Source organism: Enhydra lutris, unplaced genomic scaffold, assembly GCF_002288905.1.
Source record: "Enhydra lutris kenyoni isolate GAN:26980312 unplaced genomic scaffold, ASM228890v2 scaffoldscaffold56, whole genome shotgun sequence".
NCBI lineage: Eukaryota > Metazoa > Chordata > Mammalia > Carnivora > Mustelidae > Enhydra > Enhydra lutris.
This window is the reverse complement of record NW_019154140.1, coordinates 7,414,250-7,440,905: the sequence shown is the minus strand read 5'-3', so window position 1 is coordinate 7,440,905 and position 26,656 is coordinate 7,414,250. Positions and strand designations below refer to the sequence as shown.

The following is a 26,656-nucleotide window of genomic DNA, read 5'->3' as shown; positions in this document are numbered from 1 at the left end:
ATCTGAGCCGAAGGCAGAGGCTTTAACCCACTGAGCCACCCAGGCACCCCTCTTCTTTTTTTTTTTTTTTTTTTTAATACTTTAATTATTTGAAAAGACCCCATGAGCCGAAGGCAGAGGCTTTAACCCACTGAGCCACCCAAGTGCCCCTCCTTTTTTTTTTTTTAAAGATTGTAATTATTTGAAAGAGCCCATGAGCTGGGTGGGGCAGAGGGACAAGCAGACCCCCTACTCAATGGGAAGCTAGATGTGGGGGCTCTATCCCAGGATCCTGAGATCATGACATGAGCCAAAGTCAGACCCTTAACCGACTGAGCCACCCAAGCGTCCCATGAATAATATTCTTACCAATAAATTTTTGTTATGGACTCTTCAGAAAAATGAGTCCTGTCATTTTTTAATTTTTTTTTTAACTTTTAAAGAAATTGCAGAAGTTACATATGCTTGTTAAAGACAACCCAAATATTTGAGAATCATTTGTAGTAAAAGTTAAAGCTCATCTCCCCTCCTCCTGGCAAGATGCTGCTGATTATAATTTCAGTATATGTTCTGTCAACCTCTATCCTGTGCATGTACACACAGCTTTTTTTCCTTCCATCCTTCCTTGACTTTCTTAAAGAAGGGAAACTCTGTCCTGGCTTTTAAGTCTGTTGTTGGGGAGTGATGAGTTGTGAGAAATTTTGAGGTCTGACATTTGTGTTTAAACTGTGGATTTCTGTTACTAGATTATTTAAGTCTCTTACGATGGATGCATGAGTCATCTTTTATCAAATAGATAAATTTACCTGTTCTCATTATATTGGAGAAAGTGGTTCTTTGGGGGGGGGTTTATTTGGTTGCTTGTTTTTTATAGATTTATTTATTTGAGAAAAGAGTGCAGGGAGGGGCGGGAGAGAATCTCAAGCAGACTCCGTGCAGAGTGTGGATTCCCACAACCCTGAGATCATAAGCTGACCTGAAATCACAAGTCAGACACTTAACCAGCTGAGCCATCCAGTTGCCCCTTTATTTTGATAATAGCCCCTAATTATGTGAATTGTTTCCCATAGCAGGGTTTTGATTGCCCTTCGTTTTCTCTTGGGTACAGCAATAGCTCTTGTTGAGAGTTACTGCCCTGGGTTTTTATTTTGGTTTTAGACTAGTAAATGCCCTTGGTCCATAGGACTGACCAAATGAAACAAAATTTTGTTTTAACAGAGTAAAACAAAAAAATAATTTACTTTTTTTCCCTCTAAGGTATATTTATGTAATTTCTCACCTGAGTTTCTATTCCTTGTGAGATGGGGTATCTTAGAGGAGGATATTTTCTTTACTATATGGAAAGCAGTACTAGCATAATTTAAGTCCTTATTGGACTTGATTCAAGATCATAAATCTAGGTGGAAAGTTCACTACACTATAGATCTAACTCCTGCCCCAAGTCTCATTCTCTGACCTAGAGTTTTAGACCATTGCTGTCCAATAGAAATACAGAGGGAGTCATGTAGAGTCATGTATAACTAAAAATTTTTAACTTTTCATTGAACTTCATTTAAAATCTTCATTAGAAATAAAATCTTCATATAAAAGAAGGTGAAATTGGGGCACCTGGGTGGCTTAGTCTGTTAAGTGTCTGCCTTCAGCTCAGGTCGTGATTCCAGAGTCCGGGTATCAAGCTCCGCATCAGACTCCCCACTCAGTGGGGAGCCTGCTTCTCCCTCTCTCTTTGCCCCTCCACCCCCACTCATGCTCACTCTCTCGTGCTCTCTGTCTTTCTCAAATAAATAAAATCTTTAAAAAAACAAATGAAAGGTGAAATTAATTATGATATATTAATATATTTTATTTAATCCCATTTCAGCATAAAATCAGTATTAAAACATTAATGAGGTCATTTACAATATTTTTAAATTAAGTCTTCAAAACTTGGGGTGTGTGTGTGTATATATATATATATTTTTTTTTTTTTTTTTTAAATTTTATTTAATTATTGGAGAGCACATGAGTGGAGGAGGGACAGAGGGAGAGGGAGAAGCAGACTTCACACTGAGTGGGGAGTCAGATGCGGGGCTTGATCCCAGGACTCTGGAATCAAGACCTGAGCCAAAGGCAGGTGCTTAACTGACTGAACCACACAGGCATCCCAGTTTGGCATATATTCTATTGGACATCTCAATTTAGACTAGCTACATTTAGGTGCTTAGTAGCCATATGTTGACAATGGCTGCAGTATTTACTGGTACAAATCTGAGAGAAATTTTTTTTGTTGTTTATTCCCTTTTCCTTTGAACTCTTCTGATTCTTAGAAATCTAGCATTAGCTGGGAGGTTTTGTCAGGAGTCAGATGTTTGAAATTGCCTACAGTACCTTAGGAAGGGTCTACAGTGTATTTTGATGATGTTGAAAAAAGATGTATGTATCTTTAATTATTTTGTGTCTGCATCACATGACTTTAAAAAAACCTAAAATGTTAGTCTTGAAATGAACCAACTCTCTGGTGCCTTTTCTGTAGCTAATTATGAATGAAGTGTTATTTTTCAATATATCACTTTTTTTCCTTCTTCAAAGAGGAAAAGGTGTGCTAAATATAGAGATAAGGATTGTATTTCAGTTCCTAGGCTACCTCCTCACTTCATGCCTGCCTTTTGTTGCTTTGGTTTTCCTGGAAGGAGTTGTTAGAATTGTTTACACTTTATTTATTGTGCCTTTTTGGGAAATAATTTATTTGTCTTCTCACCTACAGGCTTACCTGCAACAAGTTCAAGATCTGGTGATACTAGAAAGCATAATTCTGCAGACTTTAGGTAAATTTATTTTTCTTTAAAATAGTAAATATAAGTAATGTAAAAATTTAAAATTTACAGAATAGGAAACAGGAAGAAAGTCTCTACTGAAGGTTTTTGCAAATTATAGAGGTTGTGGAATGTGGTTTAACCCTGACCTATACCAAAGACAGAAGTCAGGCATAGCCGTCCTTTGGAATAGCAGCTAGCAGGGTTTTTTAAAATTCTGTGTTCAGGGGCGCCTGGGTGGCTCAGTGGGTTAAAGCCTCTGCCTTCAGCTCAGGTGGTGATCTCGGGGTCCTGGGATCGAGCCCCGCGTCAGGCTCTCTGCTCTGCAAGGAGCCTGCTTCCCTCTCTCTCTGCCTGCCTCTCTGCCTACTTGTGATCTCTCTCTGTCAAATAAATAAATAAAATCTTTAAAAAAAAAAAAATTCTGTGTTCATAATTTGCTTTGGAAGCCTTGTCAGTTTTTAACCTTATGATAAATAATGGCAAAAACTAATGAACTTTTTTTCCTTTTATGGATTTTTATGATCTGTTTGTCATTATATTTAAAGGGCAGTGTTTATTTTTAAAATTGGTAAAAGCTTATTTTTTTTAAAGAGGTCATATAGTTTTTTTTTTTTAGATTTATTTTTTTATTTATTTAAAAGATTTTATTTGAGGAAGAGAGAGAGAGAGGGATAGCGTGACCGGGGTGAGAAGCAGAAGGAAAAGCAGACTCCCTGCTGAGCAGGGAGCTTGATGTGGGACTCTAGGATCCATGACCTGAGCTGAAGGCAGATAGATACCTAACCGATTGAGCCACCCAGGTGCCCCTAGATTTATTTATCTGAGAGAGAGAACAAGCACACATGTGTGTGCAGCTGCATGGAGGGAAGGGCAGAGGGAGAGAATCTTCAAACATACTCCCTACCTTGGGGCTCCATGTGGGGCGACATGGGGCTTGATCTCACAACCCATGAGGTCATGACCTGAGCTGAAACCAAGAGCTGGATGCTTCGTGGACTGAACACCTAGGCACACCTCTAATCAGTGTTTAGAACAGCAGAGTAGGGGTGGAGGAATTTCAGCTCTAGTGGTTGATGGGCAACCTTGATGATTATCTGTTACTATTTTTTATCAGAGATACTACCTTTAAAAGTTTTTAGCAAATTTGGAAAATAAGGATTTTTTTTCAAGTTTTTTTTTTTTTTTTTTTTTTTGTGTGGGGGTGCTATTTTTCTCTTCTCTGGGTAAGGGAGGAGTTCATGAGTTGTGTTGAAAAGTTACTGGTACACCTGTATGTTATTGCATGTCAGTACACACAGTTCTTTAAGGCTTATCTCTCTCTCTCTCTTTTTTAAAGCATATGTGCTGCCAAAGTGAGCACTCAAAGCTTATCTCTGAAGTTAATTTCTATTAACTCGCTTTTTACTTTAAATTATCTTCAAAGTAACTATGTTTTAGGGGACAATGATCTTCTGGTGTATTAATATTTTAATGTGGAAGCCAGTAGGATCTTACTTGCATGAATCATTTGTCCATTGAGAATAATTTTCTGTTTAGAGATTATTGGTTCCTCAGGGGTTTTGAGACTGCATTAGCTTTATTATTTAGTTCAAAATATGGTTGTCTTTGAAGATAATGTGTCTTAGAAAAGAGTGTGCTATATGTGTTGTGTGACCCTCTTAGACTCTGAACAGTAATTCTGGGAAAGGAAAGTGACGGAGGCTTTTAATGATGACTCAGATAAAAGAAGTATAAAATGTCTCCAGTATCTTTAGCTTTTTAACCATAGTACTTTTTTTTTAGGCTTTGAACTAACAATTGATCACCCACATACACATGTGGTAAAGTGCACTCAGCTGGTTCGAGGTAAGGAATCCCAGCTTGAAATGGCTGTCTTCAATTGTTTTACCATTTAATGGCTATGATTTATTTATGGTGGACAAATGTATAACTCAGCTGCTTTGGCTAGAAGTTAAATTGAAAGGGTTACCTTGCTTAAATCAAAATGAGTGTGTCTAATTTGGGGTTTTTCTCCTGGGTTCTTAAAGAGAATTAGCCTCTTGAGGGTGTTTGTCAGAACCTGGAACAGATTTCATAAAGTCAAATGACAAGTATCTAATAGCAGTTTAAGGATACGTTGGGAGTGGTGATCTTAATGTGATTCTAGGATTGATGGCCCTAGACAGCCTTTTACAAACCACCCAGAGGATCTAGAATTTATTTGACTTATTTCAATGATTGACAAAGCCTTGGAAAGACTTTTTTATTCTGATTTAAACCTTAGTAGCTGTAATTGCATGAAACCTTGTTCTTCTTAGTTTGAATAGTAGTATCAACATATAGACACTTCTGCATTGGAATGCCTTATACTTTTGTAGATGAAACTGATAATTGGCCTTATTTTATATTTTGCTAGTATGTGCTTCATCTGTAAATTTCCAGTTTTCCTAAGTTCTTTGTATTTAGAAAACATTAGAGGGTTTACATTAAGCAAGGATAAACAAAGGTAGATACATGCTGATATTGAAAAAACTAAGTTTTAAGGAAAACTAAAATTTACTTTATTACCCAGAGCAGTTTTTTGGGGAAGGGGGCATGTGTTCTCCCCCCCCCTTTATTATGGTATATCAAGTAATTTATGTTATTTGATGATTTGGGGTCTGAATCACAGGCTACTCAATTAAAAAAAAATTTTTGAGCGCAGATCACTTTTCCCAAATACACAGAGGTCTTCTGGATTCTGATCTTGCCTCCAAACTAGTTTATCGTCTAGTTCAGTAAACTCTTGGATCAGAATTTCTAGGTTACCTGTTAAAAATGCATGTTTTCTTCTCTAAACATATTGAGTCACACTCTAGGAAGGATGTCCAGGAATTGGAGTTGAAACAAGTACTCCAGATACTTGGTGTGCAGTGTAAAGCTTGAGTTCCTAGGTCTGGAAACAGTATAGTTATTATAATTAAAAGTTGCTGATTTGACCTTTTTTGTAGAATGTTAGACATCTGGTGGTTAGGGACCACATCTGCTTTATTCGTTATTATGTTCTCTACTTGGAAATATTAAATGCTAACTAAATAATTGAGACTGAATGGAACTAATAACTTTTTCCCTGTTCCCCCCCTCCTTTTTTTTTTTTTTTTTTTTTAGCAAGCAAGGACTTAGCACAGACTTCTTACTTCATGGCAACCAACAGGTTTATATTTTAATATTTTTCCCTTCTATTTTTGGGATAGGGCTTGTCACTTTTTGAGGAATATATGGAAAGATATCAGGTCTAGCACTTAGTAAACTAGAACCCAAAGACCCAGGATAGATCTTTGCTACAGTGTATTACAGACAATTCTCTGGTAAATATTTATTTTTCTGTACAGTTTCCATATTTTACCTTACCTTTCCATGGTGCTTTTTAATTTGCTAAGGTGATGCAATTATGTGGTACTTATTGTTTGAAAGCCTACCTGATTCTGCATGTCTTCCTTTACTTTAAAATATCCAAGAGCAGGGGCGCCTGGCTGCTCAGTTGGGAGAGCATGTGACTCTTGATCTCAGGGTCACGAGTTTGAGCCCCACGTTGGGTGTGGAGAGTACTTAAAAATAAAATCTAAAACAAAAACATTAAAAAAATCCAAGAGCGTAGTCCTTGTTAGTTAGTTCTTGTTAGTTAGTCAGTCTTGTTAGTCTTGTTAGTTCTTGTTAGTTAGGTAAACTTGGGTTTGATCGTAACTGAGAATCTAATTTGGAGGATTCTGCAATACTTATAGTATTTATTTATTTATTTATTTATTTTAAAGATTTTATTTATTAGAGAGAATGTGCACGCGTGTGTGACTGAGCGCGCACAAGCAGGGGGAGGTGTGGAGGGTGAGGGAGAGAGACAGAGAGCCTCCCTGTTGAGTGGGGAGCTGGACACTGGTTCTATCCTAGGACTCTTAAGATCATGACCTGAGCCAAAGTCAGATGCTTAACCAACTGAGCCACCCAGGTTTCCCAATAATTAAGGTGTTTAAAAAACTTCCTTTTTCTTCCTCATTGCCAGATAAATGTGCATGAATATGTGTAAAGAGCTTTTTCTTTCTTCTTTTTTTTTTGTTTTTTCTTTATTCTTTCCTTTTTAAGACAAAAATTAATACATAATTTGTATTACCAAATTACTTGATAAGTCTCGTCTCCAATTGATCGTGGAAATCAAAGATACTTCTGTTGACTGTCATTATTTTTATAGCCTGATAGGAGAAATTTTTGAAGTAAATCATCAGTTAAGCATATTCACAGTTGAGAGAGTGATAGTCTATTCATTATTTTAGTTTATTATATTTTTATTTTTTAATTTAGTTAACATATGCTATAATATTAATTTCAGCAGTAGAATTTAGTGCTTCATCAGTTGCATATAACACCCAGTGGTCATCATATCATGTGCCCTCCTAAATGTCCATCTCTAATTACCCCTCTTATTTTCAATTGACCAGACCTGTGGTTGGCAAGAGACGAGATAATTTTAAGGGGGTTTTAAGTATTTGATTTAGGAATTACACATAACTAAAAATCTTAAAATTTTCCTCAAGTTCTAAGTTTCTTCTCAGGATAATAGATCCTTATTTAAAAAAAAACTGAGTACCCTGTCTCTTTGGTTTTGGCCCTGGTCTTTTGTCAGTATGTGGGATTGATGATGTACAGCCAAAAAATTCAGAAACGTTACCTGAGCAGGTGGGTTAATGAAAAATCATGTTGGGTGCTGGATCAGAGCACTGGATATTTCTTACCCTTCTTACTCTCCAGTGTTTTTTAATTTTTTTTTTTTTCTTTTTAAATAATGGAGAGTTTTAACTGGGTTCAAAATTGAGAGCTCATAAAAAAAAAATTGAGAGCTCATGACACTCTCTTGTTTCCTTCCCTCTGATGTCAGCCTGCATTTGACCACATTTAGCCTGCAGTACACACCTCCTGTGGTGGCCTGTGTCTGCATTCACCTGGCTTGCAAGTGGTCCAACTGGGAGATCCCAGTCTCAACTGATGGGAAGCACTGGTGGGAGTATGTTGACGGCACTGTGACCTTGGAACTTTTAGATGGTAAGTTTTAGAGTAAGGGACCTTGGAAAGCACTTGCTCTTGATCTGTCACATATCTGGCCCAAAGTGACTTCATTCAGATGAAACTAGTTAGTTGAGGTTATTCTTGTTTTTTTACTTCTGCTTGTCTGAGTTTTTCTTAAATGTTCTATTTCATTTGTAGAACTGACACATGAATTTCTACAGATTCTGGAGAAAACCCCTAACAGGCTCAAACGAATTCGGAATTGGAGGGTAAGAATTATTGCTGTCAGCTTGTAGTACAAAACTAGTTTTTTCTTTTGACTGCACAGTGAATATACCAGAATTGGATATGTACCCCAGGTTTGGAATTTCCTTTTTCTTAGTTACATAGTAATCATGACTTCAACTTCATAGCTTGGATACTGCTCAGAAGTCAGTGGTGATAGGTGATAGCAGGATTTGTTTTGTGTTGTGCAACTATTGTGATATGGTCAGTTGGCAACATTGTTGAGTATTTTCTGTGTGGAGACTGTTAGGGAAAAAATGTGGCTTCTCGGAGTCCTAAAGTGTTGGGTTCTGGTAGAGGAAAGATAGAGTTACAAGGTTAGAGCTGGTATCATTGTACTTTGACATTATTTACTTTTTAAATGGATTTTAGAATTTTATTTTTATATCGATTGTAGGGTAAAGTTGTATTTCAAATATTTTTCAAAGTCTTATAAAATGGAATCATTCTTTTTTCCCTTGGCATTAGATAGAAAGTTCATTTAAAAATGTTCCCTGCAGGGGCACCTGGGTGGCTTAGTCGGTTAAGCTTCTGTCTTTGGCTGAGGTCATGATCCCAGGGTCCTGGGATCGAGCCCTGCATGGGGCTCCCTGCTCAGTGGGGAGCTTGCTTTTCCCTCTCCCTCTGCCTGCAGCTCCCCCTGCTTGTGTACTTTCCCTCTCTCTCTCTTTCTGTCAAATAAATAAATAAAAATCTTAAAAAAATTTTTTTTTTATTAAAAAAAAATGTTCCGGGGCACCTGGGTGGCTCAGTGGGTTAAGCCGCTGCCTTCGGCTCAGGTCATGATCTCAAGGGTCTTGGGATCGAGCCCCGCATCGGGCTCTCTGCTCGGCAGGGAGCCTGATTCCTCCTCTCTCTCTGCCTGCCTCTCTGCCTGCTTGTGATCTCTGTCTGTCAAATAAATAAATAAAATCTTTAAAAAAAAAAAAAAAATGTTCCCAGGGCACCTGGGTGGCTCAGTGGGTTAAAGCCTTTGCCTTCGGCTCAGGTCATGATCTCAGGGTCCTGGGATCAAGCCCCGAATCGGGCTCTCTGCTCAGCAGGGAGCCTGCTTCCTCCTGCTCTCTCTGCCTGCCTCTCTGCCTTCTTGTGATCTCTCTCTCTCTCTGTCAAATAAATTAAAAAAAAAAAAAAAAAAAGTTCCCTGCAGGGGAGCCTGGGTGGCTCAGTTAAGTGTCTGCCTTTGGCTCTAGGTCATGATTCTGTGGTCCTGGGATCAGGCTCCTTGCTCAGCAGGGAGCCTGCTTCTTCCTCTTCCTTATGCTCTCTCTTGCTCACTCTCTCTTTCTCCCAAATAAGTAAATAAAATCTTAAAAAAATATATTCCTTACATTCTCAGAAATCCAGATTGATAAACTTAATTTCATTCTCCTGAGTTTAGAGAATTGTAGAAAATGAGTTAGCTTATGATTCAAAGGAGGCTTGAGAGCACATAGTTCATCACTGTGATCGTAGGACACCTCACCAAAAATTTCCGGATTTGTTTTTGGACCAACTGCTGTCATAAGCAGTCATAAGGCATAGATGTTCATGAATGAATTTTATTTTTTTGTTTTTTATTTTATTTTATTTTTTTTAAAAGATTTTATTTATTTGACAGAGATCACAAGTAGTCAGAGAGGCAGGCAGAGAGAGAGGAGGAAGCAGGCTCCCCGCTGAGCAGAGAGCCCGATGCGGGGCTCGATCCCAGGACCCTGGGATCATGACCTGAGCCGAAGGCAGAGGCTTTAACCCACTGAGCCACCCAGGCGCCCCTCATGAATGAATTTTAGATATGCACAAATTAATTTTTTAAGTGGCTTGTAGCATTGGTATAGATTGCTGTAACTTTTGGGGGGTATGGTAGAAAACTTAAGATTACCCTTTTAGCAATTTTTTGAGTATACAGTCAATATGTTGTGCAGTAGGTTTCTAGGACTTACCTTGTATAACTGACTTTGTACCATTTGACTACAAGGTTCTTATTTTCCCCCTCCCCTCAGGCTACTATTTTACTCTGTCTGTATGAGTTTAAATCTTAGATTGCTCACTTAAGTGAGATCATATTTTGTCTTTCTGTGTCTGGCTTATTTCACAGCAAAAGGCCTTCCAGGTTCATTCATGTTGTGACAAATGACAGGATTTCCATCTTTTCTTTTATTTTTTAATTGTGGTAAAATAGATGTAGCATGAAAGTTACCATCTTAATCATTTTTAAATGTACAGTTCAGTGGTGTTAAGTATATTCATATTATTGTGCAACCATCATTACCATTCATCTCCTTAATTCATTTCATTTTGTAAAACTGAAACTTTACACCCATTAAATAACGCTGCATTCCCCCTCCCCACCCAGCCCCTGGCAACCACAATTACACTTGCTGTCTATGTGATTTGGCTTCTCTTAAATACTTGATATAAGTGGAATAATACAGTATTTGTTTTTCTGTGGTTTATTTCATTTAGCATAATGTTCTCAAGGTTCATCCATGTTGTGTCATATTGTAGAATTTTGAGTCCTTTAAAGGCTTAGTAATATTCCATTGTATGTATCCACCATATTTTGGTTATTCATTCATCTGTCGATGGACACTTGGGTTGCTTCCAAATTTTAGCTGCTGTGAATAATGCTGCTATGAACATGGGTGTACAAGTATGTCTTCAAGACCTTGCTTTTATTCCTTTGGCTATATACCCAGAATTGGAATTGCTGGATTGTATGGTAGTTATGTGGTTTTTGGGTTTTTTTTTTATTTTTATTTTTTGGTAGTTCTGTTTTTAATTTTAATTTTTTTGAAGTTGTTTTTAAATTTTTTTAGAAAAGATTTCATTTATTTAACAGAGAGATCACAAGTAGGCAGAGAGGGGGGAAGCAGGCTCCCTGCTGAGCAGAGAGCCCAGTGTGGGGCTCGATCCCAGGACCCTGAGATCATGACCTGAGCTGAGGGAAGAGGCTTAATTTTCCACTGAGCCACCCAGGTGCCCCTGTTTTTAAATTTTTTAACTAGAAAAATTAAAATTATTTGAAGTCCAGATTGTTCCTTTTTTTTTTTTTAAGTTACCTGTGCCATTTATGTCATATCCAGGAAATTGCCAATCCACTGTTGTGAAGCTTCTGTCCTGTTTTCTTCCAAGAGTTTTATTGCTTTAAGTCCCTTATTCAGTTTTGAGCTAATTTTGTATATGGTGTTAGGTAAGGTCCCAAATTCATTCTTTTGTATGTGGATATCCAGTTTTCCCAGCACCATTTATTAAAAAAGACTATCCTTTTCCCATTGAATGGTCTTAGCCTTTTGGCAAAAATCATTTGATCATATATGCAAGGGTTTATTTCTGTGCTTTCTCTTCTGTTTCATTCATCTGTATGTCTCTTTATGCCAGTATCACACTGTATTACTGCACAGTGCTTACTGTAGCTTTGTAGTTAGTTTTGAAATCAGGAAATGTGAATTCTCCAGTTTTGTTCTTCATTTTCAGATTGTTTTAGCTATTTGGGGTCCCTTGAAATCCATAGGAGTTTTAGGGTGGCTTTTTCTCTTTCTGCAAAAAACATTGGGATTCTGATAGGGATTGCATTGAATTTGTAGGTTGCTTCGGGTAATATTGTTCACATTTTAACAACATGAAGTCTTTGAATCCAGAACATGGAATGAGTTTTCCATTTAGGTATTAATTTCTTTTAGCAATGTTTTCCAGTTTTAATTGTACAAGTTTTTCATCTCCCTGCTAAGTTAATTCATAAGGATTTTTTTTAATACTGTTATAAATAGGATTGTTTTCATAATTTCCTTTACAGATTGTTCATGTACAGAAATGCAATTGAAATTTGTGTGTTGACTTTGTATCCTGCTACTTTGTTGAATTCATTAATTCTGACTTTTTATGTGTGTGGAGTTTTCTATATAAGATTATATCATCTGCAGGGGCACCTGGGTGGCTTCATCAGTTAAGCGTCTGCCTTCTGCTCAGGTCATCATCCCAGGGTCCTGGGATCAAGTCCTGCATCAGTCTCCCTGCTCAAGGGGAGTCTGCTTCTCCCTCTTTCTCTTACCCTGCTCCTCTCCCTGCTTGTGTGCTCTCTCTCTGTCAAATCAATGAAGTCTTTTTTTTTTCCTTTTAAGATTTTATTTATTTATTTGACATAGAGAGAGATCACAGGTAGAGGTAGGCAGAGAGAGAGGGGGAAGCAGGCTCCCCACTGAGCAGAGAGCCTGATGAGGGGCTCGATCCCAGGACTCTGAGATTATGACCTGAGCCAAAGGCAGAGGCCCAACCCACTGAGCCACCCAGGTGCCCCTCAATGAAGTCTTTAAAAAAAAAAATTATATCCTCTGCAAGCAGATAATTCTACTTCTTTGCCAGTTTGAATGCTCTTTCTTTCTTTTTTTTTTTTTTTTGGAGAGAGAGAATGTGAGTGGGGAGGGGTAGAGGGAGAGAGAGAATCTTAAGCAGACTCCGTGCTCAGCATTGACATGGGGCTCCATCTCACAACCCTGAGATCATGACCTGAGCCAAAATCAAGAGTCAGATGCTTAACTGACTAAGCCACCCAGATGCCCCTGAGTGCTTTCTTTTGCCTACTTGTTCTGATGAGAACTTGTAGTACTTTGTTGAATAGAAGTGAAAAGGACATCCTTGCCTTGTTCTAGATCTTAGCAGATGAGTTTTCAGTTTTCCCACTGTTGAATGTGATGTTTGCTTTGAGTGTTTCATATATGACTTATATTATATTGCGGTAATTTCCTTCTGTTCCTAGTTTGTGGGGTGTTTTTATCATGAAAGTTTGTTGAATTTTATGAAATGTTTTTTCTGTATCTGGAAGATCATACAGGTTTTTTTTTTCCTTTATTGTATTTATGTGGCATATTACATGGATGATTTTTGTATGTTGAACCATCCCTGCATTCTGGGAATAAGTCCTACTTGGTCATAGTGTATAATCTTTTAGTATGCTGCTAAATTCAGTTTGTTAGTATTTCTTTTTTTAGATTTTGTTTATTTGTCAGAAAGAGAGAGAGAGCACAAGCAGGGGGTGAGGCAGGCAGAGGGAGAAACAGAGTCCCTGCAGAGCAGGGAGCCTAATGTGGAACTCTATCCCAGGACCCTGGGATTATGACCTGAGCCTAGGGCAGACAGGTTCTTAACCGACTGAGCCACCCACGCGTCCCAGTTTGTTAGTATTTTGTTGAGAATTTTTTACATCAGTGGTCATTAGGGATATTGGTCTGTAGTTCCTTATAGTGTCTTTGTTTGGCTTTGATATCAGGGTAATGATAGCCTCATAGAATGAGTTGAGAGGTGTTGCTGCCTCTTCATATTTTTGGGAAAGAGGCTGTTCTTTCTTGGGAAATTATTTTATTACTGATTCAGTCTCCTTACTAGTTACAGATGTGTTCAGATTTTCTATTTCTTTATGGTTTATTCTTGTGAGGTTTGTGTTCCTAGGAATTAGTCCTTTTCATCTAGATTATCTAATTTATTGGCATGCAGTCGTTCAGAGTAGTCTGTTTTTTAAATTCTTTTTAAGTCAGGTTAATTGGGGTACAATTTACATAGAGTAAAATTCACTCTTTCCCCCACTCCTTACTCCATCACCCAGTTCTCCCTGCCTCCAATCCTCTCCCCTCCAGCAACCCTGACTTTGTTTCCTATGATTAAGAGTCTGTTACTGCTTGTCTCCTTCTCTGATTTTGTCTTGTTTTATTTTTCCCTCTCTTCCCCATGATCCTCTGTTTTATTTCTTAAATTCTGCATATGAGTGAGATCATATGATAATTATCTTTGTCTAATTGACTTACTTCACTTAGCATAATACCCTCTAGTTCTTTCCGTGTCATTGCAAATGGCAAGATTTCGGGATTTTTGGTGGCTGAGCAGTATTCCATTGTGTCTGTGTGTGTATATATGTATTTATATATATCACATATTCTTTATCCACTTATCTGTCAGTGGACATCTTGGGCTCTTTCCATAATAGGGCTATTGTGGACATTGCTGCTATAAACATGGGGTGCAGGAGCCCCTCGGATCACTACATTTGTATCTTTGGGGTAAACACCAAGTAGTGTAATTGCTGGGTCATAGAGTAGCTCTCTTTTCAACTTCTTGAGGAACCTCCAGCTCTTTCCAGAGGGTTCCCCTTTCTCCACATCCTCACCAACATCTGCTGTTTCCTGACTCGTTGATTTTAGCCATTCTGACTGATGTGAGATGGTATCTCATTGTGGTTTTGATTTATAGTTCCCTGATGCTGAGTGACGTGGAGGTTTTTTTCATGTGTCTGTTGGCCATTTGCATGTCTTTGGAGAAATGTCTGTTCATGTTTTCTGCCCATTTCTTGATTGGATTATTTGTTCTTTGGGTGTTGAGTTTGGTATGTTCTTTATAGATTTTGGATACTAGCCCTTTATATGATATGTCATCTGCAAATAACTTTTCCCATTCTGTTTGTTGTCTTTTGGTTTTGTCTACTATTTCCTTTGCTGTGCAAAAGTTTTTTATCTTGTTGAAGCCCCAGTAGTTAATTTCTGCCTTTGTTTCCCTTGCCCTTGAAGACATGACTTGCTGTGGCTGAGGTCATACAGGTTGCTGCCTATGTTCTCTAGGATTCTGAAGGATTCCTGTCTCACATTTAGGTCTTTCATCTATTTTGAGTCCATGTTTGTCTGTGGTGTAAGGAAATGGTCCAGTTTCATTCTGCATGTGGCTGTTCAATTTTCCCAACACCACTGTTGAAGAGACTGTCTTTTCCATTGGATATTCTTCCCTGCTTTGCTGAAAAGTAGTTGACCATACCGTTGAGGGTCTATTTCTGGGTTCTCTAATTTGCTGTGTGTCTTTTTTTTTTTGGCCAGAACTATACTATCTTGATGATTATAGCTTTGTAATGCTTGAAGTCCGGTGATAGCATTGGACTTCAGTCTGGTGATGGCACCAGCTCTTTGGTTTTCTTATTCTTTTTCTTTTTTTTTTTTTAAGATTTTATTCATTCAACACAGAGAGTGAGAGACCAGGTAGGCAGAGCAGCAGGCAGAGAGAGAGGGGGAAGCAGGCTCCCTGCTGAGCAGAGAACCTAATGCAGGGCTCGATCCCAGGACCCTGAGATCATGACCTGAGCCGAGGCAGAGGCCCAATCCATTGAGCTACCCAGGCGCCCCTGGTTTTCTTTTTCAACCTTCCTTTGGCTATTGAGGGTCTTTTTGATTCCATACAATTTTTAGGATTGTTTGTTCCAGCTCTGTGAAAAAAAAGTTGATGCTCTTTGATAGTGATTGCATTGAATCTGTAGATTGCTGTAGGTAGCATAGACATTTTAACAATATTTATTCTAATCCATGAGTATTGAACGTTTTTCCATTTCTTTGTGTCTTCCTCAGTTTCTTTTCTGAGTATTCTGTAGTTTTCTGAGTACAGATCGTTTGCCTCTTGGTTAGGTTTATTCCTAGGTATCTTACGGTTTTGGGGTGCAATTGTAAAAGGGATTGACTCCTTAATTTCTCTTTATTCTGTTTCATTGTTAACTGACTTCAGTGCATTGTTTTTTTTTTTTTTTTAAGATTTTATTTATTTATTTGACAGAAATCACAAGTAGGCAGAGAAGCAGGCAGAGAGAGGAGGAAGCAGGCTCCCTGCTGAGCAGAGAGCCTGATGTGGGGCTTGATCCCAGGACCCTGGGATCATGACCTGAGCCGAAGGCAGAGGCTTTAACCCACTGAGCCACTTAGGCGCCCCTGTGCATTGATTTTTATATCCTCCCACTTTGCTGAATTCCTGTTTGAGTTCTCACAAGTTTGGGGTGGAGTCTTTTGGGTTTTCCACATAGAGAACCGTGTTATCTGCAGAGGGTGAGAGTTTGACTTCTTTGGTGATTTGGATGCCTTTTATTTCTTTTTGTTGTCTGATTGTTGAGGCTAGGACTTGTAGCACTGTGTTGAACAACAGTGGTGATAGTAGACATTCCTGCCATGTTCCTGATCTTAGAGGGAAAGCTCTCAGTTTTTCCCCATTGAGAATGATATTTCTGTGTGCTTTTCGTATATGGATTTTATGATACCGAAGTTATGTTCCCTCTATCCCTATACTCTGAAGAGTTTTAATCAAGAAAGGATGCTGTACTTTGTCAAATGCTTTTTCTGCATGTATTGAAAGGGTCACATGGTTCTTTTCCTTCTTTTTATTAATGTAGTGTATCACTTTGATTTTTGGATGTTGAACCACCCTTGCAGCCCAGGAATAAATCCCACTTGGCTGTGGTGAATAATTCTTTTAATATACTGTTGGATCCTATAGGCTAATATCTTGGTGAGAATTTTGACATCCATATTCATCAGGGATATTGGTCTGTAATTCTCCTTTTTAGTGGGGCATTTGGTTTTAGGATCAAAGTAATACTGGCCTCATAGAAAGAGTTTGGGAATTATCCTTCCATTTCTAGTTTTTGAAACAGCTTCGGAAGAATAGGTATTAATTCTTTAAATGTTTGGTAGAATTCCCCTGGGTAGCCATCTGGCCCCGGACTCTTGTTTGTTGGGAGGTTTTTGCTTACTGCTTCAATTTCCTTGCTGGTTATGGATCTGTTCAGGTTTTCTGTTTCTTCTTGTTCAGTTTTGGTAGTTTATATGTGTCTAGGAATGCATCCATTTCTTCCAGATTGTCTAAGTTCAGAGTACCCTTACAATCCTTTTTATTTTTGTAGAATTGATAGCAATGTCTCCAGTTTCATTTCTGATTTTGGTGGTTTGAATCTTCTGGTTTTTTTCCTAGACTATCTAGCTAAAGGTTTAATTTTGTTGATCTTCTCAAAGAACCAAGTGCTAGTTTTATTAATTTTTCTGTGTTCTGTTTTCTATTTTTTTTTTAATCTCTGCTGTAATCTTTGTTATTTCCTTCCTTCTGTTTGCTTTGGCTTTAGTTTGTTGTTCTCCCAGTTCCTCACATTATAAAGTTAGTTTGTTGAGATCTTTATTTTTAATGTCAGTGTTCATAGTTTTAAATTTCTCCCTTAGTGCTGCTTTTGCTGCGTCCCATAAGTTTTGATATGTTGTGTTTTTGTTTTCATTCATCCCTAAGTATTTTCCAGTTTTCCTTTTAATTTCTCCTTTGACCTATTGGTTGTTTTAAAATGTTCTTTAGTTTCCACAATTTTGTAAATTTTCCAGTTTTCCTTTTGTTACTCATTTCTAACTTTATCTTGTAGTCATAAAAGCAAATTTGTATGGTGTCTATCTTTTAAAAATCTATTGAGACTATTTGTTGCTTCACATGTGGTCTATCCTGGTAAATGTCCCATGTGTAACTTGCAAAGAGTGTTTATTCTGTTGTTGGGTGGAGTGTTCTGTATATGTCTGTTAGATCCTGTTGGTTTATTTTTTGAAGTTCTCTGTTTCCTTATCTTTTGTCCAGTTGTTCTGTCAATTGTTGTGGGTGGGTATTGAAGTCTTTAAGTGAAATCTTCTGTCAGTTTTGATTGTGTTTTATTAGGTGTGCAAATGTTTATAATTGTAACAATTGCTAACTTGAGCCTTTTATTAATGTATAATGTCCTTTTGTGTCTCTTGAAACCTTTTTTGTTTTAAAATATATGTTGTCTCATATTAGTATAGCCATCCTTGCTCTTTCTTGGTTACTGTTTGCATGGTATGTTTTTCCCTCTTCCCATTTTCAACCTGTTTGGGTCTTAGGATCTCAGTTGCTTGTAGACAGCATATAGCTGGATCATATATTTTTATGGATTTTTGATAATCTCTGTCTTTATTGGAGAGTTTAATCTGTTTACATTTAAAGTAATTATAGAGGGGCACCTGGGTGGCTCAGTGGGTTAAGCCTCTGCCTTTGAATTAGGTCATGATCTCAGGGTCCTAGGATTAAGCCTCGAATTGGGCTCTCTGCTCAGTAGAGAGCCTGCTTCCCCCCCACACACACCCCCTCCCACCTGCTGCTCTGCCTACTTGTGATCTCTCTCTCTCTGTCAAATAAATAAATGTTTAAAAAAAAAAAAAGGGGTACTTGGGTGGCTCAGTGGGTTAATCCTCTGCCTTCGGCTCGGGTCGTGGTCCCAGGGTCCTGGGATCAAGCCCCACATCGGGCTCTCTGCTCAGTGGGGAGCCTGCTTCCCCCTCTCTCTCTGCCTGCCTCTCTGCCTACTTGAGATCTCTGTCAAATAAATAAATAAAATCTTAAAAAAAAAAAAGTAATTGTAGATAATGTCATTATGCTTATGCTGTTTGTATTCTACATGCCTCATAGGTTTTTGTCCCTCATTTCCTGCATTACTGTCTTTTAGTTGATTTTTCCATGGTGAAAATTTCAAATTCCTTTCTCTTTTCTTTTGTGTATATTCTACGTCTGTTTTCTTTGTGGTTACCATGATGGTTATGTTTAACATCATAAAGTTATAATAATTTGAATTTATACTGATGTAACTTCAGTAACATACAAAATTTCTTTTCTTTGTAGCTGTGTCCCTATATCTTTTAGTTGTTGATGTCACAAAGTTGTCTGTACGTTGCATGCCCCAGAACATAAACTAATAGTCCTTTCTTCTTTTTTGTCAGAGAGAGAGAAAGAATGTGTTATTACAAGCAGGGAGGAGCAACAGGCACGGGGAGAAGCAGGCTCCCCACAGAGCAAGGAGCCAAATATGGGACTCAATCCCAGAACCCTGGGATATTGACCCGAGCCAAAGGCAGACACTCCACTGACTGAGCTACCCAGGCTTCCCTAATAATCCTTTTAAATGGATTAGGGTTCTAAATTAAATAGGAAATAAGGCTTGATTTACAAACCAAAGTTACAGTAATATTAGCTTTTGCATTAATAATTGTGTTTTTTTCCTTAAAATGTGTTAGTCGGTTAAATCATATAGACAACAAGAAGCCCATTTATAGACCATTGTTAAAACAGTAGTAGCTTTGGGGGCACCTATCTGGCTCAGTTGGTAGAGCATGGGACTCTTGTTCTCAGGGTTGTAGATTCTAGCCCCATGTTGGGGGTAGAGATTACTTTAAAAAAAAAAAAAAGGTAGGTTTTATAGTTGCCCATGTATTTACTGCAGATCTTTATTTCTCCCTATGGCTTCGACTTACTATATAGTCTCCTTTCATTTCACGTTGCAGGATTTCTTTGAGTACTTCTTGGATGACTGACTGGTCTAATAGTCATGAACTTCCTCAGCTTTTATCTATTTGGAAATGTCTTAATTTCTTGCTAACTTCTGAAGGGCATTTTTGCTAGATATAGGATTCTTGGTTGACAAGTTTTTTTCTTTTAGCACTTGGAATCTATTGGTTCACTGTCTTCTGGTCTCCAAAGCTTCTGATGAGATACCTGTTCATGATCTTATTGAGGATCTCTTGGACCTGTTGACTCACTTCTCTTGTTACTTTCAAGATTCTCTGTCTTTGGCTTTTGAAGTTTGATATTCACATGTGAGTCTCATTGAGTTCATCTTGGAATTTATTGAGCTTTTGTTTCTATTCATGTCTTTATCAAAGTTGGGAACTTTGTAGCCATTATTTTTTCATATTCTCTCTGCCCCTTTCTTTTTCCCTTCTGGAATTTTCACAGTGCATGTGTTGGTCCAGTTGATGGTGTCCAGCAGGCTTTCGTCTTTTTTTATTATGTTCCTTAGACTCAGTGATTTTCATTGTCCTGTCTTAAAGTTTAATGATTCTTTCTTCTACCTGTTCAAATCTATGTTTGAATCCCTTTGGTGGATTTTTCATTGTAGTTACCGTACTTCTTAGCTCCAGTTTCTTTTTGGTTTCCTTTTAGATTTTTTATCTCTTTTTTGATATTTCCATTTTGTTCATATATTGTTTTCTTAACTTTCTCCATACTTCCTTTAAGTAATTTGAGTATCTTTAAGGGAGGTTTTTTTTTTTTTTTTTTTTTTTTTTTTTTTTTTTTTTTTTTTTTTTTAAGATTTTATTATTTATTTGACAGAGATCACAAGTAGGCAGAGAGGCAGACGGCAGGTGGGGAAGCAGGCTCCCTGCTGAGCAGAGAGCCTGATGTGGGGCTCGATCCCAGAACCTGGGATCATGACCTGAGCTGAAGACAGAGGCTCTAACCCACTGAGCCCTGTCCAGGCGCCCCTTTAAGGGAGTTATTTTAAAGTCTTTGTGTGGTAGTTCTGCCATCAGGTCCTTTTCAGGGACAGTTTCTGTTGATTTATTTTTTTCCTTTGAATGGGTCATACTTTTGTATTTCTTAAAATGCTTTGTAATTTTTTTGTTGAAATCTGGACATTCTAATATAATAATGTGGTAACTGGAAGTCAGATTCCCAGGCTTTTCTGTTTTTTGTTATTATTTTTGGATGGGGGTTGGATTTGATTTGGGGTGGTGTCTCTGCTGAGGATAAGCCTGAGATGTAAACTTAAGGTATTCTCACTTCTTTTCTAAGTCTTTCCCTGGGAGCGTGTGGTCAAAATTTTCTAATTTTCTCTGTACATGCTTTTTTTTTTTTTTTTTTTTTTTTTTTTTAATATCCTGCTCTTAATGTCTGGCTCCCAAAAGAGGAAAAAAGCAAAAAATGAAGGGGAGAAGAAAAGGTGCTGGTCCTTTAAGTCCCTTGAGAGTCACTTTAGCCAGAGGGCAAGGAGCTTGCAGCAGTAGAGGAAGGAGCCTTAACAGTGGCTGCCTGTCTCTTAGTCTGTACTCTTTTGTCAGAAGCTGCGATCAGGGATCAGAGCACAGAGACTGCTGTTTGCAGGAGAGTCATTTTTGCTGGTACTGGCTCTCCCAGAGTGCAAGCTGCCTCCATTGTGGCTGGGGTAGGAGATGGGTAGTTGCTAATGTGCTGAGAGGTGAAATTGATGTAAATTACTCCAATTTACTGTGCAAGGCTTACCCCAAAAGTTGCAAGCCTTTAACAGACTCCAGAGTCCCAAAATAGTTACATCAGACAAATTCTGTCAGTGCAGTTGTTGTCTGAGGGGAGAGATTCCTGGTGCTTCCTACTCTGACATTTTCCTAGAATCCTCCTCCTTCTCTGCTAAGGCTAAGTGTGATTTGTTGTGCTTCTATACCACATTTTGCTTATCCATTATCCATTATGGACATTTGAGTTGCTTCCATATCTTGGCAATTGTGAATAATGATGCAGTGAACATGGGAGTTCAGAGATCTCCTTGAGGTCTTGTTTGTATGACTCTTGACTGAAGGTTTTCAAAATCTTACTTCTAATGGTTATAATTAGTGATTTTTAGAGTAGCCTCCTGCCTTTGGGCTACCCAGAACTTCCACTGTTGCAGCAAGCACAGTCTCTTCATTCCAGTCCCCCCCCCCATTTTATGAATTACCTGAGGTGAAGAGATGTCATTTGCTTCATTCTAGGCATGCCAGGCTGCCAGGAAGACAAAAGCAGATGATCGAGGAACAGATGAAAACACTTCGGAGCAGACAATTCTCAATATGATTTCCCAGAGCTCTTCAGACACAACTATTGCAGGTTTAATGAGCATGTCAACTTCTTCTGCAAGTGCAGTGCCTTCCCTTCCAGCCACTGAAGAGTCATCCAGCAACTTAAGCAATGTGGAGATGTTGCAGGGCGAGCGTTGGCTGTCCTCCCAACCTCCTTTTAAACTGGAACCTGCTCAGGGTCATCGGACTAGTGAGAATTTAGCACTTATGGGAGTTGATCATTCTTTGCAACAGGATGGTTCAAATACATTTATTTCCCAGAAGCAGAATAGTAAGAGTGTGCCATCAGCTAAAGTGTCACTGAAAGAATACCGTGCAAAACATGCAGAAGAGTTGGCTGCCCAGAAGAGGCAGCTGGAGAACATGGAGGCCAATGTGAAGTCACAGTATGCATATGCTGCCCAGAATCTCCTGTCACACCATGATAGCCATTCTTCGGTCATTCTAAAAATGCCCATAGAGGGCTCGGAAAACCCTGAGCGGCCTTTTCTGGAAAAGGCTGACAAAGCAGCTCTCAAAATGAGAATCCCAGTGGCAAGTGGAGATAAAGCTGCCTCTTCAAAACCAGAGGAGATAAAAATGCGCATTAAAGTCCATTCTGCAGCTGACAAGCACAATTCTGTAGAGGACAGTGTCACAAAGAGCCGAGAGCACAAAGAAAAGCACAAGACTCACCCATCTAATCATCATCATCATCATAATCACCACTCACACAAGCACTCTCACTCACAGCTTCCAGCTGGTACTGGGAACAAACGTCCAGGTGATCCAAAACATAGTAGCCAGACAAGCACCTTAGCACACAAAACCTATAGCTTGTCTAGTTCTTTCTCCTCTTCCAGTTCTACTCGCAAAAGGGGCCCCCCTGAAGAGACTGGAGGGGCAGTGTTTGATCATCCAGCCAAGATTGCCAAGAGTACTAAATCCTCTTCCATAAATTTCTCCTTCCCTCCTCTTCCTACAATGGCCCAGTTGCCTGGGCATAGCTCAGACACAAGTGGCCTTCCTTTTTCACAGCCCAGCTGTAAAACTCGAGTTCCTCATATGAAACTGGATAAAGGGCCCACTGGGGCCAATGGTCACAATGCAACCCAAACAATAGACTATCAAGATACTGTGAATATGCTTCACTCTCTTCTCAGTGCCCAGGGTGTTCAGCCCACTCAGCCCCCTGCATTTGATTTTGTTCATTCTTACGGTGAATATCTGAATCCAAGGGCTGGTGGAATGTCCTCCAGATCTGGCAATACAGACAAACCCCGGCTACCACCTCTTCCATCAGAGCCTCCTCCACCACTTCCTCCCCTTCCTAAGTAAAAAAGAAAAAGAAGAGGAGAAAAAAACTTCCTTAAAAACAACTTTTTTTTTTTTTTTTTTTTTAAACTACTGATTCTGGACTAAGGAAATTACTTCCCTTATGAAATATGTCACCCTTCTTGGACTAGGGAATAAGTAATATTGACATGCAGGTGGGAGGGTGGTAGAGGGGCTTGGTTATTATATCTACTGCCTCAGAAATTGAACTATTTTGTTATAGTTTTTACTGGTATTAGAGAGGTGAGAATGTGTTGAAGCTGTGAAGGATTAAGAATACTTTCTCTGTTCTTGGCCTCTCCACCTCCTAATTAGGTTGATTAGAGTTGATGTCTTCCCTCTTCTGGCCAGGACTGAAATATGGAGGGTTTGTTTTATCAAACAGTTGTGGATCCTTTTGGTGTTTAATATATCAGAAGAGTGGAAGTATTTAAACGTCAAAATCTTTTAAGAGACTTTAAAAAAATAATTTAAAGAAAGTAAGTTATCTGTTTAGTTTTTTTTATATCATCCGGGGCAGGAGGGAATAGGGATTTTGCTGTGTGTATGAGATACATGGCAATGACTCCTGGGGGGTGGGATTGGAGGGTGGGGGGGCTGTATAAGGGGGATGGGAGGGTAGGCTTTTGGCCTTGAGTTCTGTCTGATAGGCTCCGGCCACTTGAAGTGTTGAGACCTTTAAGTGTGTATGTAAGTGTGGGTATGTGTGGTTTTAAGCGTGTGTGTTTAAAAATCATGTTTTATCTTTCCATCCCTGTCCCTCACCGTTTTCACTTCCCAACAGTCTACTAGAGAGAACACGGTGTGGCCTTTAGAGCATAAAGGAAGGAAGAGGCATGTGTTAGCATGGTATTTTCCCGTTTCTTTATGTTGTAATTGAGTGGTAACCTTCTAAATTCTAGTTTGGGCAAGTGCAGCCAGTGGCTTGATTCTGGACTCCATTACAAAAACTTCCCTTTTACTCCCACCCCCTTTTTTTTTTGATGCAGAAGAAAGGTGGGGTTGAGGAAGAAGGATTGGAGAGCAAGGCTGGCGTCTGCCCTACAGAATTGGGTGTGTCTTTTTTTCAAGTTGGGCTTTGGGAAAGTGTTCAAGTGAGAGCAATCTCAGGGTCTCTGAAGGGAAGGGTGATGTGCTCTGTATTCTGCCTCTGACAGCCCAGACCATAGATGAGAATAGTTCTGGGAGAAGCCATGGACCTAGGGGATACTGAAAACAATGAAATTGTGATTGGGTATTTTTAGGATATTGAATTTTAAATTGCATTATGAATGTAAGACTTGCTTTTTATTTGTATATCTGAAGGGAAACAGCTGCATCCTTAATTTTTGCAACCTTAATTTTGCAACCTGACTTCAGAGATTGGAACTTGTGAATTTAACAGTACTGGTGTCATGAGGGTGAGCAAGCCTAGCCCACAGATGCAGGTTGTCCATCTTTGGTGGCTTTAGTTTCTAGGCAGGGGTTTTTCAGGAGATTTCTGAGTCGTTAAAAAAAAAAAAAAAAAAAAAAAAAAGAATCAGGAGTCATGGGTGCTTGATTATCCCAGATTTCTGGATAATTGGTGTTCAGGATGCCAACACTCAAAGCTCAACACTTGTTGAGGAAAGAAATCTCAAGGGACTAGAAAGAATTCTAAGCCAGGTTGTCTAACTGAAAATGCCACTAAGCCACAGATCATTTGATGTGGTGTTCTTTGGTCTTCACGGTATTTTTTGCTATGGAAAAGATGATGCAATTTGAATTTGTCTTGCTGTTTTTAGTGCAGCTTCCTTTACACCAAATATTCTGTATAGAAAAATGGAATATTTTTCATTGGAAGTTACAGGGAGATAGGAGTTGTACATGTGCTGCTGCTTGCCAGGAACAGGTTGGGGAGAAAACTGAGGCAGTTGGAGTTGTTGATGCACTGGCCTAATACAGGAAGGAATTTGTACAGTAAATCTTAAGGTGAATTAATGTCCTGCATCTCTGCATATTTGTACTGAACTGTCTAGAGTGCCTGCCATTGCTGTGTAAAATGAGCTCTCTGCTGACCTATAAACCAGTAATACTTAGAATGTTACTTCATTTTCACTGATGGCATTTTCCTCTATCCCCCTGGTATTTTCTGTGTTGTGCTAGGTGGTTGGGAGAAGTTACTAAATTACTAAATCTAGGCTTTCTATTTGTTTAGATTTTGTTTGGTGAAGTCTGCTTTCCTTCCTGACCTTCCCAAACGTTTATTTAGTTTGGATCTATATCTTTGTGGAATTGATCACTGATTTGATTATGAAAATGTCTTTTCCAGTGTTCAGATTTTCTCATCAAATGTCACGTATATTCTAATTGTGCGCACTCCTTCACCACAGAGGCAGACATATCCACTTGGCCTCAAAGCAGTTCTCCATGGCATCTGTGGTTAGTTCCTGAGACTTTTTGTCAGGAGTGGACTAGAAAAAGTGCTTACTAGAGCCTAAGAGCTGCTTTATGCTGTGCAGTCTGGCCTTTGCACTAGGAGTTCATTGCTGATGTAGGTCAATTTAAAGATCTGTATTAATGCCTCCTGATACTGTTTTAAGATATCTACAGTGTCTGCTTTTAGATCTGTGTATATGTCCTGAATGTCCTGTGTGCTCTGCATGAAGTTGCTGCATTTGGGTTAGCAGATATGCTTGTCAACTAGCATGCATATTTTTCAAATTACATAAACTTAGGCTTCAAAGAGTTGTGTGGTTTCTAAACTTTGTTTTCTCTATGCTCACACCTTTGAAGGGTGAGAAATGGGATTTATACATCCAAAGTTAGTCTAGTTAAACATGGCTTTTTTCCTCCTTTTAACCTAGACTATCAAGGATAAGTGGTGGTAAGCAGGCCTGGAGCCTCAAGTTCTATAAATCTCTTTACTAAAACCTTGTCTGACTCTTATGTTGTCAAAAACAAACACCTGTGGAATGTCCTTAGGGCTTTTAATCAGATACCTGTGTTGCTGTTGGCTGAACTCTAGTGAAGCATTAATTTAAAGCTAAATTGTTCTTCTGCAACATCAGTTACGCTTTTTCGGTTTAGAAAATACATAGGAATTAGTCTAAGCTGCTCACTCGTGAATCAGTGTGTTTCCATATCTGAGACTCTCAGCTTCCTCTTTTTTTTTTTTAAATGATTCTGTGTTTTGATTCAGTGTATCATTTTTCATAGTTCTGTATTATTGGCTTCACCAGTGTTGATAGAAAAAAAATTTTAATCTCCAGTTGGAAACAGCAATGGATTAGGATATAGAAATAAAATCATGGTAACATCAGTGCTGGATTTCCTTAAGCTTCTGCTACCTAATTTCCCATGTTGAAAATGCATACCCCTTATACTTTGCTTCTGGACAAAGGCAATTAGAGGGGTCTTAGCCCAGAATGGTAGGATTTTAAAGATCTTTGCCTCCCCTCCCCCCCCAATAAATGTGGGAACTTGGGAACAGATTAATTTTTTAAAAGGATTATTCTTTTGCCAATGAGTTATTTTGATACTAATGCTAGGAAAAGGGATATTCTAGAACATCTTGAAGTTGGAATACAAATATTATCTTGGGTTTTGGAGAATTTAAGCAGTCTATGCAACCCTTTACATGGTGAGAAATAAGCCTTTTGCAGTCCCAACTAAGCTTTCAGTGACTTTAATACCGCCCCAAATCTGTATTGCTGCTTGTTAACACCCAGCTTTTAACTGAGTGTTTGCTTCTGATGGTTTAAGAAATGTTCATGTTGTATCACACTATCAAGTTTTATTTTGTCTTTTATCCCTCTGTGGGTGTAAGTTTGAAACAAGCATGGTACTGTAATCCTACCTGATAGAGTGGTCTGGAAGGAGAATTTTCTAAGTGGGAGACCCTTCCAT

The 26,656-nt window shown here is 38.7% G+C and overlaps 1 protein-coding gene across 3 annotated transcripts in view; it reads left to right on the top strand.

Moving 5' to 3' along the window:
- Nucleotides 1-22,822, top strand: part of LOC111157918 (cyclin T1) — a 32,824-nt gene extending 10,002 nt beyond the window's left edge. The window contains exons 4-9 of one of the 3 annotated variants that reach the window (XM_022519653.1): nucleotides 2,723-2,783; nucleotides 4,557-4,619; nucleotides 5,901-5,946; nucleotides 7,660-7,823; nucleotides 7,986-8,056; nucleotides 21,389-22,822. In XM_022519653.1, the coding sequence (XP_022375361.1) occupies nucleotides 2,723-2,783; nucleotides 4,557-4,619; nucleotides 5,901-5,946; nucleotides 7,660-7,823; nucleotides 7,986-8,056; nucleotides 21,389-22,792 (1,809 nt within the window). In that variant the 3' untranslated portion in view covers nucleotides 22,793-22,822. Of the gene's footprint in view, nucleotides 1-2,722; nucleotides 2,784-4,556; nucleotides 4,620-5,900; nucleotides 5,947-7,659; nucleotides 7,824-7,985; nucleotides 8,057-21,388 lie in introns of those variants that run through there. The other 2 variants (XM_022519654.1, XM_022519655.1) reach the window with 2 other exon arrangements.
- Nucleotides 22,823-26,656: the final 3,834 nt, after the last annotated feature.